The sequence below is a fragment of the Nematolebias whitei genome, chromosome 22, assembly GCF_014905685.2.
Source record: "Nematolebias whitei isolate Nwh7 chromosome 22, NemWhi1, whole genome shotgun sequence".
NCBI classification, from domain to species: Eukaryota; Metazoa; Chordata; class Actinopteri; order Cyprinodontiformes; family Rivulidae; genus Nematolebias; species Nematolebias whitei.
The window spans coordinates 22,794,001-22,808,450 of NC_056519.1; the positions used below are offsets into that span (position 1 = coordinate 22,794,001).

The window sequence follows — 14,450 nt, forward strand, 5'->3', positions numbered from 1 at the left end:
TCTGCTTTCCCAGGATAAGCACTGTTCTCGAGAGGCTTTACTGGCTGGACTCAAACTAGAGGAGCAGGCACAAAACCCCAATCAGACTTCTTCCCAGTGCGTGCACCTCTCTCCTACTGACTCAAACAGATTTTAGAGGCTGCTTTAATTAGAAAGTACTGCGCACGGAAACGTTTCAGCGTTTGTTTGTGTGCCATGTTGTGCAGGACTCCACCAGCGACGGGCAGCACTCCGGCACAACGAGCACCAAAAGCAATCGTCAATCATCCGAGCGCAGCTCTCATGGCCCTACGCAGAGGTTCTCGAAACTTGGTCTTCAGGGACTTCACTGTGAGTAGAGTCGAGCCGACCCTCAGCCAACATTTCTGTTTCATGGCCCAGTCCATCCTTGTTGTTGGGAAAGAAAACATTTCCATTTTTCCCAATATTTAAATTTTTCTAATGAAAAGTCGCTCCATAACATAAAGTCTGTGTTATGTCCATCCATTCTGAAACGGTTAGTAGATTCTCATTTAACAATATTCCTGTTATTACCTTTTACTGGTCACCTGTAATGTTTGTAACAGGTATCTTGCCTTGTTTCTTCACTCCAGTTGGAATGTTGCCTAAATAATCTGCACTGAAGCTCTCCTCCAGCTGCAGCCCAGTCGTTTGTTGAATAGTTTTAACCACATCTGTCCTTTAGGGGGAACTCTTAAAACTATCCCCAAAAAATGTGGGAGTGGCCTGCTGATGTATACCCACAATTCCTCCAACATTTACCATGTTCAGGGTTCTTACTTTGGAGTTATTTGTTTGCTCGAAATTATAGTAAAGGTGTGTCTCGGTTGAACTTTTGCTTAATAAATGCACTTCAATGGTCAAATCAGCTTCATTTCACCAGGGAATAAAACAGGCTACCTGCGTTTAAGAGAGATCACATGGGATAGATCCCCGTTAACGTTTATCCATGGGTGAATTATACAGTGAGCTAACACACCGGACTATTCAACCCAAAGTGTTTTAAAACCAAATATAAATGCAGTCCAGTTAATTGATCTAAAATCTCCCACCTGATGGCATCAAATCCTTTTCACAGCAAAGCTACGAACAACTGATTTCTCAGTTCTGCTATGGTTAATGAGATGAAATGCCCAGCGCACATCATCATGCGTTTGTTCCTTACAAATCCTGTCTGGTTGGTATTTACCAATTCAGGGATTATGTTTTCTAGTCGTTTAGCCAATAATGTCACAAATATATAGTCTATATTTAATACAGATATGAACTACATCTAGACGTGCCCATCTTTATCTTTGGTATTATGGAGATTGGGCTGTTTCCAAGATGGTGGAAGTGCTCCGCCCCCAGAACGTGAAGCGCGTGTACCATTCAGATGGAAAGCCATGGCATTTTATTGCCCTTCAGGTTTGATACTGTTTTACTGATTTCTTCCTCTGTTTTCTATTAAGTGTTTTATTTTGATCTATATAAAGCAGATCTAGGGAAGCCAGGAAGTTGTCTCCAGTTGTTAATCTGCTGCTGGGGGCTGGGTATAGATTGGAACAGTAAGCCACAAAGGATTGTTGTATATCCTCCACGTTGTGTTGCTTCTTATTGGTCTGTGTTTTTATTTTATTTTATGAATTTGCCTTGGCAGCATCCTATAACACACTTGGTGAAACATCTCCATCGTCATCGTGGAACATGTGATTTTTAAGTTCTAAGAGCCGAGTCTCGATAAGAAAACTAGAGTTGAGTCTCTTTTTGTTTAATGTCCAAATGTAAAATCAAATGGACCCCAGCATGATCAGAGACATCTGACTCCTGGGTTATCCTCTGTCCAAGCTGAGCATGAACAATAATTGTGCGAGTAACTGTTGGAGTCCAATGATGGCTGTAAGCTAATATTCCAGTCCCTCCACATGTCGACACGACAAATGTCTCCGTACATATTGAACCAAAAGTCTTAATCGAGGGCGGCATGGTGGCTCATCATGAACATACCGCAACAAAGATGAACTCCGTTTTGTGAAGTGAAATTCCAATTTCTCTTAAGTTGAGAGGGAGTCCCTTTAACTCAAAGGGGGCCTCTCAGTTCAGGACTAGATCTGAGTTATTTCAACCAGAGCAATGTGCGTAAACGTAGAGAGCAAGCAGAGTTTCCCAGCAAACGGGCTGCGATTACTACCAAATTTACAGTAGCTTATTTTTTTTTTTTTTGTTGCATAATTTGCACCCTGCGACTTCTATACCGACGCCACTTATTTATGGATTGCTCCTCATATTTTTGAACCAATTTTTGGCTGAGATATGACCGTTTTCATTCGTTCTGACTGAAAATATTGAACACTGCAATTTTCAGCCGCTGCATGGAACTCGAGTAGTATGGTATGCCGTTGTGTCATGAAATGGGTAAAAGTGGCTATTAATGACACAGTCGGCTTGCCATAGCCTGCCACCATCATCTGCCTGGAGCAACCATCAAATCAGCTTCATTTTGCTGCACCGCCCCGGAGAAATGCAGCTGGTTTGACTGTTAAAGTGCATCTATTAAGCAAAAGTTAGACTGAGACACACCTTTATTATAATTTCGAGCAAATGAATAATTGTTTTTAAGTGTTAATCTTGTTAAATTGTTGTTAAAGTCCTCCCGTGCACGCTCCCGTGGCCACCATTTGGCAGCCAGTCGATTTTTGGCACAACACCGGCCCATGTTTCCGGGTTGTCAACGGTGACTCGTAATAGATGCAACTTACACGGTGAAGCAATGAATTTATGGATTTTTCCACTTTATTAGAAATTTTTTGGACTGATGCGACTTATAGGGCGGAGCAACGTGTACGCCGGAAATCACGGTAATCTAAATGAGGAAAGGCCGTATGTTCTTATTAAACTGGAGTCTCACTGGAGGCTATGGCGAGAGGGTTTTGAGACCGATTGCGCTCTCGTGCTTGAAATCCTTGACTTTTTCTTGAATGCGTTTCAACCTCATCTCTCTGTTGCGACGCGATGCACCTGCAGTGTTCCACACCGGATGTGTCGTCCCTTTCCTGGTTGGCCGTGTCGCAGGTTCCTGCGTTGATCACTTCTTTCTTTCAGGTCTGCGGTTGCCTCATGGTAGATGACCGGGCCGGTGCTAAGGTGGACACGCAGCCGTGCCGGGTGAAGTGTCTGGAAACAATATATTTTTTGTTTTATCACCCTTTGAACGGGGGCGTAAGCTTTTCTCTTTACCAGTGCGTTGCAAAGAAAACACATCTCCTGTTCTACTAAACGTCTTTTTTGTTCCAGATGGACCGAAGCACAAGTTTTTGTTAATTTTATCTCCAACTCAAGGAAGTAAATTTCTACTGATCTAAGACTGGAGCATTATGGAGGCTTGGGACCAAAAGAGCGATGTCATTGTTGTATTCCTCAAGAAGGCGTTGAGGAGAGCTGGCTCAGTTTTTTAAAGTCTTCACTGAAGTCCATCATGTCATCCCGTTCAGCTCCGTGAATGCAGATAGTTTTGTTCCACCGTGTTCCTGTCAATAACGCGTCACGTGGTTTTTCTTAAAGCCTCGAATGCACAAATGACACTTTATAAATGCGCATTTGATCAAAAAGCAACAAATTAAGAGTTGGAAAAAATGTTTTTATGTTCTGGTGAGGCAAATATCGTTAACTTGCATGAAGAGGCGTGGCTTAAAATAGTTTCTGCAGCCAGCCTATAGGGGGCGCTCCTGTGTAGTGGATTCAGCTTCAAGTTGTGTCTAGTTTTAACACATCTCGGTGGTTAAATCTTTTATAAACTCCTGGCTGACTCCAAACTTTAACGCAGCTTGTTTCTACCCTCTGCTGGTTCACAGGAAGAATGAAATGTAAAAGTTGGACCTAATTTGGACAAGTTCTTCTAAAACAAGAACATTTTTGAAGATTTGAAAGTTGCCAGTGCAGGTGCTGCTGAAAGGACCAACACATGTAATGCTTTAAGCTGATAACAGCTGACGTTTTGTTGTTTAAACTGCATTAGAAAAGTAAAGAGAGCTATGAGCATCATAAATATAATGTATAAATATAATATTTATATAATATAATGGCCACTGCTGTCAGTGGCTCAGTCAGGTCACCATGGTAACCACACACTTGTGTCTCACTCCCTGACCGCCCTGCTAATAATTCAGGAAGACATAACTTCTCAGTAGAAATGAATTCTGGGACAGTAAATCACTGCAGAACTAAGTTATAAAAAATCCTGGGCTGTAAACAGCAGCATGTTTCATGTGTCTACGGTACTTTTTATAGGAGACGTGACAATTTTATTTCTAGATTGGAAGAGAAGCGTCAAAACTGAAATAATGGAAGTCAGTAAAGGTTTGGATGTATGATCTCGGCTCGCTGAGGAGTTTTGACAGAAAATTCTTGTAAGAGTGAAAGACACGGTGAAAGAACACAGATGCAGGAAGTTTCAAGAAAAGGTTGAGACGAGTCAAAAGGTAAAGATGCAGCTCACACAAAGTCCAACTTTGGGACCCGTTTAAACCCGTTTCTGCTGTGAAGCACTTCAGACTATGTCTTACTGTTGTATACGTTTTCCTTTAATTTATTTCTCTAAAACGACAGTGCACACAATATTTTCATAGAATATAAAAGCGCCGGAGTTACCACAATGGCTTATTTTTATCCGTTGACCCAAAACCCTCAATACAACAACGATCCGTAAGAACAAACATCAAAAGTTCACTTCCGGTGAGCTGATGGACGGCAGCTCCCTCCAGCTTCTCTGCAGTCTTTCATCATCAAACTGACCCGTTTTTTGAACCGGACTAAAGTTGGTCCCCCTTCCACCCGAATTCGGAGTTCAGTGACTCGGAGAGCTGGACGGGACCGTCCAAAAATATATTTTGGTCCAGGACCGGCCGCTCCCACCCCACCGGTCACTCTGAGTGCACCCTGCCGGCCAGGTGACCCCTCGAGCTGGGGAGTCGTCGCATGAAGGTCCGGTGTTTTTTCTCTCTCTCTCTGGACCCCAACAAACTTCTCGTCTGGACCTTTGTGGTTCTACCTGGTTCGGACAAGAATCGCCAGTTGGTATTTTGCTGGTTTTCTGCTGGACTGGCCCTCGTGGTGTCTTCATTGGAGTGGGGGGAAGTGTACCCGTGTCCCCCGAACTGGACCAGAACCAAACCAAGTTGGCTGTGGGGGACTTCGTCTTTAATAGAGCCGGTTTTGGCTTCAGTGAGCAGCACGTTACTTTTAACGAAGGACTGTCCACCTCTGTGTAATCGCTTTGTTCACCTGGAGGAGACGCTCTGATGCTTTGAAGTGCCGCCAGAACCGAACCGGACCGGAGCAGAACCAAGCCAGAGAGGACTTCAGCCTCTTCGTCTCTCATGCTGTGAAGCGCCGGAGTTGGACTGGAGCAGAACCGGATCGGACCAGTGACGACTTCAGCCTCTCCGGTCAGTCTCGTAGTTTTTCACAGGGGGTGCCTCTCGTGCTGTCGGGTGCTGAGGTGGTGACATGCAGAGAAGTGGAGGAGCAGCGTGGAGGAGCAGCGTGGAGTAGCATCGCTGCGTGGTGCTGGAGAGAAGTTCGGAGTTTGTATCGGAGTTGCTGCAGGCCTCCATCCAAACTCACCTAGATAATAATTAATTTTATTCCGGATCACGCTGTTGTCCCCTGTTGACCTGAAACGAGCTAGGATCATGCCTTTCACTTCAGGAGGATTTTCTGGCAGCTCGCTCTGCTGTTTGCTGCAAATGGTCTGTTTCTGCCTGTTTGTTCTGGACCCAGCTTCTGTTTCCCATGGGAGCATCCATCCATCTTCACAGGGGGTCCGGAGCCCCCCTCAGCCCAGCTCAAACCGCAGTTGGGCCACCTCGTCGGACTTGTTTGCTCATTTGATTTGTGACGTTTTATGGTCTGAGACTTTTCTGCATCATTCATATTATTGTCATTATTTTCAGTTCTCAGATTATCTGGAGTCACTGAATCTTGTTAATACACCTGGATCTGTCCATCACTGCAACTTTCACTGTTTTTGGGTTCTGAATGATCGTGTCTTCATTAATGTTTCTCTTGGTTGATTATGGGGGCTAATTGTCACACTGTTAACTCCTGTAATTACACATCAGTCACAAAAAACTCAAGAAAATGTTTGATAATAATGTTGTTATTGCTCTCAGGGATTCAGCCCAACACTGGACCCCCCCACTATTTATAGGACACCAAATGACTTTAAAAACATGTCAGGACTTCATTTTCTGCATGTAAACGCTCGTAGACACTGATCGACTCTCCCACTAGACCAAACAAAAACATCCTGAAAAGTCCTCCATCTTTGACCTGTTTCTAACTAATGTGCCTCACAAATTCCCTGGTAGAGGTGTATTCGCTGATCTTTTGAGTGATCATTGTGTAACAGCGACTCTTAGAGATATTAAACTTCCACCTTCTAAGCCCAGATTAATTCAAAAAATGGATCTGAAACATTTTTGTGAACAGTCATTCCTCTGGGATCTGTCTCACTTTGACTGGCATCATATTCTATTAATTGATGACGTGAACTCCGCTTGGAACTATTTTCATAATAGTTTCATTTATTTTGTGAACAAACTTGCTTTTTGTCAGTTCAGAATAAAGGGACGAGACAGCTCCTGGTTTACTCCAGAGCTAGCTGACCTCCTGCACAGGAGAGACCATCTTTGGGCCACAGCGAGAAAATCTGACTCAGACACTGACTGGTTGAGTCTTCGACAGATGAGGAATAAATGCACAACTGCTGTCAAAGCTGCAAAACACAACTATTTCTTATCTCAGATCTCCAAAAATCTAAATGACCCTACCAGATTCTGGAAAACCATCAAATTTCTCTCAGGCACCCCCCAATCATCTGACCTCCCATCACAACTTCTCGTTAACTCTGTTCCTGTGTCAAATAAGCACGAGATCCTGAACTGTTTCAACAAACATTTTGTTGCTTCTAGTTCTTTATTTGACACAGTTACTAACAGAAAACCAGCCACTTCACTTACTAATCAAACTTCTACAAATCAAATCCCTCCTACAAGTCAATCCTCAGTTAATCACACCTTCTCTTTTTCTCCATTCTCAGTCAGTGAGGGAAATAAACTGTTAATAGATCTTGATCCTAAAAAATCTGCAGGTCCAGATGAACTTCCAACTTGTTTCTTAAGGCTGGCTGCTCATATCATCACAGTCCCTGTGACCCACATCTTTAATCTCTCCATAAGACAAAACTCCATCCCAGACACTTGGAAAACAGCCTTTGTTCTTCCTTTGCTGAAGGGAGGTGACCCCACCTCACTGAACAACTATTGACCAATCTCTAAACTCTGTATTTTAGCCAAAGTTCTAGAAAAACTGATAAACTCTCAAATCAAAGATTACCTGGACTCATTTAACATCTTACCTCCACATCAATCTGGTTTCAGGAAACAACACAGCACAACCACTGCTTCACTGAAGGTTCTTAATGACGTTGTTGAAGCACTGGATGCTAAGGATTATTGTGCTGCACTTTTCTTAGACCTGTCTAAAGCTTTTGACTGTGGACCAGAACATCTTCTGTCATAAGCTCTCAGAAATCGGTTTCTCAGATCACACCATTGGTTGGTTCTCTAACTATCTTTCAGACCGGAGGCAATGTGTTCAACATAATGGTACTTCCTCCAGTTATTCAACAGTCAACAATGGTGTACCACAAGGCTCAGTCTTAGAACCCACCCTCTTTACAATCTACATACATAATGTAGGTAAAAACATCCCTAATGCATCCATACATTCCTATGCTGATGACAGTTGTTTGTTGAGCTAAAACAGTTGAAAAGGCTTTCTAGCTTTTGAAATCTGCATTTGACATAACCCAGACAGATTTGTTTCGCCTCAAACTTGTCCTAAATGCCGACAAAACCAAAGGGATGCTTTTTTCAAATAGGAAGTTGGTCCCAGCAGTTCTTCCTCTCATTTCATCCTCAAATGGTGTCCCCATTGAGTTTGTTGATTCCTATAAATATTTGGGTATCTTGGTCGACTCACATCTCTCTTTTAAGCTCCATGTGAAAAACTTGGTAAAGAAACTGAAAGTTAAACTGTTTTTTTTTTCCAGAAATAGATCCTGTCTAACCCTGAATGCTAGAAAACGCCTTGTATCTGTGACTTTCCTTCCCTCCATTGATTACAGTGACTTTATTTACATGAACGCTCCTACAAGAACCCTGCAGATGTTGGATGCTGTCTATCATGGTGCACTAAGATTCATAACTGGCTGTGATTATCGTACCCATCACTGCACCCTGTATTCAATGGTTAACTGGACATCATTAACTTCACGCAGACTCTCTCACTGGTATATTTTCATCTTTAAATCACTTCTTGGTCTGTTGCCTTCATACATCTCCTCCTCCATGTCTCTGTGTGAGTGCAGCTACAGCGTGTGCTCTCAGGACATTATTACCTGCAGTGTTCCCTCAGTGCGGACTGAACTAGGCAAAAGGGCCTTCTCCTACTCTGCTCCTGTTTCCTGGAATATCTTACAAAAAGATCTGAAGCTCTCGTCCTTGACCTCTCTAAGTGGCTTTAAGAATCTGTTGGACTCTTGGCAGGGACCAATGCAGACATGTTCCTGTTTTTAGTTTTCTACATTTGCCTTAGAATCTAGCTGTTTTTTGTTACTTTTCTTTTTTTTTAGCCATCCCTATTTGTTAAAAAAAAAACCCTGTATGACTGTATGACTTTTTATAACTGTTTATTGTTGTAGCTGTTGTCCATTGTTGTCGTCAATTCTTTGTTGAAATCAGGTCTCTCTTGTAAATGAGTCCTCGAGGCTCAATGGGATTTACCTGTCTAAATAAAGGTTGAATGAAAAAAAGTGTAAAAGTTGTACAGTAAAAATATTTTACGAAGGAGTACCGTGCATGACTTGTCCGTGAGCCAAGTTGTTTATTTTTAAAAACCCAACTGTCCCTGTCTGACATCAAGTAGTTAATGCAAGGACACATCCTGAAAACAAGTTTTTGTCATCTCTTTTTGTTCTGGTGGAAAATGTTTTTATACGCCCGTCATCGTACAGTCTCTGTCCGTAATCCTTCTCTTGTCCCGCTCATAACTTCTGATCCACTCACGATAATTTAACGAAACTCGATACACGTTCGCATCATCACCAGACCGAGTTGTGAACCTATTCATCCCCCCAGCTCTGAGCTCAAGGTCAAATATATCAAGTCTTTGCTTGTCTGGGCCATTAATATAGACTGCTGTATAATAGTTGGATGGATGGATGTATATTGTGCCATATGCTGTATTAGAGTTGCATTTGGGCCTAAAAAAGCCGGCCCGGCCCCAGCCCATAGACATTTTTCTGAGCCCGACCCGACCAATTTGCCTGTAGTTACAGGCCCGAACAAATAAAAACAACCAAAAAAAACTTTTTTTAAATTAAGCTTTTACTGCTGTAAGCAAATTAGTTTGACATATTTTAAAAATGTATTTCAAAGAAAGGAAGATATGATTTCTTGTCTTCTTACAAGTCGCCAAATGGATATTAACATACAAAACTAATAGCCTAAAAAAAATCAACTCTAAAGATCAGCTGTTATACAGATGAACAAAACTAGTTTTAGAGCAAAATTATTTTCAGTGGGATTAAACTGTTTAAATAAAGGTTGAATGAATTTGGAAAAATACAGAACAAGGCTATTTTAATGGAACGTGCTGCTCGCTTTGGCTTTTGTAGCTTCAGATACTTCCTTCACTGCAGATGACAGCAGGGTGCGGGCCTGGATGCACGCGGCCGGTGATCCATCCGGCCGGTCAACAGACGTGTGCGGCCGATGATCCGGTGATCCATCTGAAGCTTAAAACCTTTTATTCCCCTCTTTCTACCGGCTGGTCGGACCTGAGCGTGCACCTGACCTGACACACATCAGCAGGTTTCACTGTGCTGGCTTTGTAGAGTTTCAACACCGCATCAAAAGCCCAAGTCCGACCCGGCCCGGCCCATCAAGCACATAATTTTGGTCCAACCCGGGCTGAATTTTGGGCTGGGCCTGAGCTCGGGTTAGAAATTGCAGCTCTGTCCTGTACTCCTGTTGTGTATTTGCTCGACATCATACGATGCTTCGCTACAAAAAGTGACAGCAAACTGTTCCTGATGGAGCTGCATGTTTTGATGTCTTTACCGCGGGTTTTTTCCAAAAGAGGAAGAGCAACGAATTCTATATCGTAAAAAAAAAAAGAATAACTGCTGATAATATGAACAGCCACTAAGTTTAAAGAACTTTATTATTTGAACAAAACCTAATATTTGACAGACAACGCTCTGCATTCATCTCTTCGTCATTGTTCACATATAAATTAGTTTCTTTTTGACTGAAGCACCAAGAAATGACTTGTATTGTTTTCTTTCCTGTCCAGGACGAGAAGGAGGGACCAGTGACCAAACACATTCGACTAACCGCCGCCTTAACGTTAAAGAACATCGCCAAGCACTCGGACTGCGGGCGCATGTAAGTATCCTGCTGGATCGAAGATGGCGTGTGTGAAAACCTAAAGATGTTAACATAATGAACTCTGTAATTTCTCTGTAAGCGTCGTGTTTGTTCGCGTTTTGGACGATGACGGGTGTCTTCTGTCTTCAACCCCTCAGGTTGGTGAAGAGGCATGAGACGCACCTCTCTGTGCTGGCGCTTAGTAACATGGAGGTGTCCACCACGCTCGCCAAATGCCTTTATGAACTCACACGCTCGCTCCAGGCTTAGCGCCAAAAGGACAGCGCGGCGCCGGCGAGCTGTAGCGGGTCCACCGAGGGGAGAGGCGTCAAAGGGCGGGAATCAGGACGAAGACCTGCTGCTGCCCTCGTCTCCCTCTCATCCTCCTCCATCCACACCACGCAGGACAAAGAAAAGATTTAAAAAAAAACTGCCTTGGGAGGGGTCTTCCACCAGCTGCCCACCAGGGGGAGCTCTTTGAGACAGCTTCCCTGAGGGACTCCAATTTAAAAACCCCTAACGTGAGCACATTTTATTTAGGCTTAGTTTTGTTTTCGTTCCCTCCTCATCCCATAAATGGGAGCGTGCACGAGTTGAGGGGTGACTGAAGAGTCGCGACGGTTGGGGGAGGAGTGGGCGGAGCTTCAGAAGGCGGCGCCCAGGAGGAGGACTGCTGGCAACTGGTGCAGACGATTTTTTTTTTTTTTCTTTTAGAAACTTGGTAGCTTGGTTTTCTTACTTGAGTCAATATATTTTCACTTATTTATTATTGAAATGAATACCATTACAATGAGTAAAAAAAGAATCTTGTAAATAAATTGTAAATATATATAAAGAGGATCCTTTCATGCCGATGCAGCCACTGGAGAACCAACTCTATGGGGTTAATAGAAGCATTACTTCGGCAAGATTTAATAAAGTAGTACGTTGGTTTTTGCTTTTTTTTTTAATGATCCTTGGTCACTTGTATCTAATGTGATTCTATACTCAGCAGTGGATGAATGTACTTAAACTTGTAAATAATTCTGCAAAGGTACTGATGCTGTAAAGCTTAGGGAGGGGGGGAAACAGTTTTTTGTGGAACTGTGACATTTTTTGTATTATAATACCTTGTAGAACTCATTTTGCTGGCTGAAAGAGTATGGAATAATATATCTCATGTCATTTTGTAGAAGAAAGAAAAAAAAAACAAAAAGAATATTGAAGGTATTCTCTTCCTGTACCCTCACACACCCCTCAACACACGTGCACACACAGAAACATATATCCACTGTAAGCGTTTTGTCATCGTACGGGCACGGTGCGCGTACCAAAATTTTTTTGTATTTGTAAATTGGTTTAAATACATGGAGTTTTTATACAGGTTTTCTCCTGTGTTCTTTGCTTTACGTGCAGGTATGATATTTTCTTCACTACGTTTTTCTATCTTAATATAGTGTGGAGTTTTATTGTACTATTTTTTCATTCTTAATACCATGCCACATTCCGGCTCACGTCCTCAGACTGTCCTCTCTGCCGTGTGTTGTGTAACATATGACTGCCTGTCGTATTAGCATCGGACCGGGGCGACCCATCTTCATTTCTGCGGTGTCAGTAGGATGTGTGACTATACATAGACCTAACAGTCTGTTAGAGATTGGCTTTATTTACTTTGGTGACTGTTTATAGTTTTTAAATAAAACACTGAACATTTGGCATGAGGGGTTTCCTCTTGTTTCTTGCTTTTCTTTGCTCCGTTCTGTCGCCTTCATGTGTTTTTAGTTTTTCGCTGTAAAACACGTGTTTGACACCTCCTGCTGCCCTTGGGTCAAAATCAGCCGTAAGGCCTCAGTCGTGAGTCGTCTTGACCCAAGGGCAGCAGGAGGGTTAATTAGGATCTGTTCAAACCCAATGTAAAAATGTTTTGGTCAGTCATGCAGTATGAGAACTGAAAACACACTCAGCTACTACCACCCCAAATGTTAGCTCAATATCTAAATTGTAGCAACAGTATCGTCGCGTTTTCTAATGTCGACCAGCTGTGGTAGCCATGTTGAATCGGTTTGCTCCAAAATTTCAAGAGTTGTAAATGTACACCGAATTATCATATTCTGGAAGTTTCATTCATATCCATCCTGTGTTGTGAGATATTTTGCTAACAGACAAACGGGGTTGACCCCACAGTTCCAAGTCAAAATTTTCGACAAAGATCTCGCATTACGTGTGGCCTTTAGAGTGTTTGTGAGTCACTCACCAACTTTAATCTCTATCAAACTTAGTTGTCATTTTTCTGTTTGCTATGGTTGGTTGGCTGTGGCGGCCATCTTGAATTAGGTTTAGAGTACAAATGGAGATCGTTCTCAGCTACTACCACACCGCAATCTTGGCTAATAAAATATGAAATGAGTTCCCACATTTCACAGACAAAAAGTGGCCCTCTGTTGGCCAGAAATGGCCCATGGGCCACCAGTTGGGTTGGGTTGACTTCAAAACTAAATCCGTTACATATCAGGTAGATTCACTGAGGCTTGGCTCATTTTTTTTTTCTCCCGTCATGGAGTGAAAAGGAGGAACAGGTAACACCGTCCATACGTTCGTAAATGTGAGTGCGAGAACTTGAAAATTAAGTGCGGTAAGTAGCAACACCCATTTTGTTGCGGGGTTGCATATAAGCATAAAAAGGTTTCCATTTGAAAACTGGGCTGCCAAGTTAAATTCCAAGATGTCCAAACCTTGTGAGTGCGATTAATTTGGAAAATAAGCAACGGGTCAACTTCCATTTTGGTATGTGGCTACATCTAAACATAAGGTTAAGTTCAAAAACAGGGAAGTCATGTCAAAATCCAAGATGGCCACCACCATATATAAACCAGCCACCTCTATAAGAAAACTATTGTTTTAAATTGATAAAGTTTAGTTTTCTCAAATGACTGCAGTGGCTGAAAATTCATCTGTGGTAACCAAGGCCACCGCTGGCCACCCCCTGGCGCTGCCACTGCACCATGTTAGTGGACAAGCTAGGAAAAAAACACCTACCTCCATTCTTCTCCACAATGTAACTCCTACCCACTTGAATATCTTGCACCAAAAACATTAAGGTTTACTTACGTAATGTTCCAGTCTATAGAAACACTCATCTTGAAAACAACAAACATTCACTATTCGGCCCCCTCGGTGACAGAAGCCATCAGTGTACCGCTTTTCTCCATTAGTTCTTAATGGAAACATTCGGCTCTTTTGGATCCATCAGCATATCGGATAAAAAGCAGCAGGGAGAGTTTGATTTAGAGCGTATAAGAATGCACATCTATACAAAGATAAAGGTGAAGGATTTTATAAAGCTATAAAATAAAAATGATTAAAATGTGAACCTATTTGAAATAAACAGCAAATCCCAAACTGGCTCAGTCAGTTTGATAGTTACTGAGCTAAAGTTAAGTGTGGTAGTAGCTGAGAATGATCTACGTATACTCTGAGAGCTAACGGATATCTGTTTTAAACTATCAACTGTTGGTCAACACTGTTTGTCTGTTAGAAGAATATCTAATGAACCACTTGGAGAATTTTAAGGAAACGTTCAGGAAGTCATCATTAGATGTTCTTCTACAACTGGTTAACATTTAGTCAACCCAATTTCAATTCAATTCAAAAATACTTTATTTTAAATCAGAGAGTAACTTCTAGTCTTCATAAGTTTCCTGATGATTGCTAATGGCATAATAGTCAGCCTGTGTGTCATCTAATCACAGAAACCAACTATTTTCACCGACCTGAGGCTGTCACTAGCTGCTGTATTTGTATTTGACATTAGTTTACACACGGGTGGACTCCATAGCCATTTGTAATCATTAAAGCTATTTCTGAAGGAATATTGGTTACAGAAAAGGGAGCCGATTACTCTTACACACCACACTTTTCAGTATCATTTGTAAATACAGTACTACTAGTACTAGTACTAGTACTACTACTACTACTACTACTACTAATAATAATAATAAT

The 14,450-nt window shown here is 42.2% G+C and overlaps 1 protein-coding gene across 1 annotated transcript in view; it reads left to right on the top strand.

Annotated features, from left to right (window-relative positions):
- Window positions 1-11,948, top strand: part of arid2 (AT rich interactive domain 2 (ARID, RFX-like)) — a 56,311-nt gene extending 44,363 nt beyond the window's left edge. The window contains exons 18-21 of the mRNA XM_037696057.1: window positions 14-96; window positions 207-330; window positions 10,399-10,490; window positions 10,631-11,948. Coding sequence (XP_037551985.1) covers window positions 14-96; window positions 207-330; window positions 10,399-10,490; window positions 10,631-10,742 — 411 coding nt within the window. The 3' untranslated portion in view covers window positions 10,743-11,948. The remainder of the gene's footprint in view (window positions 1-13; window positions 97-206; window positions 331-10,398; window positions 10,491-10,630) is intronic.
- Window positions 11,949-14,450: the final 2,502 nt, after the last annotated feature.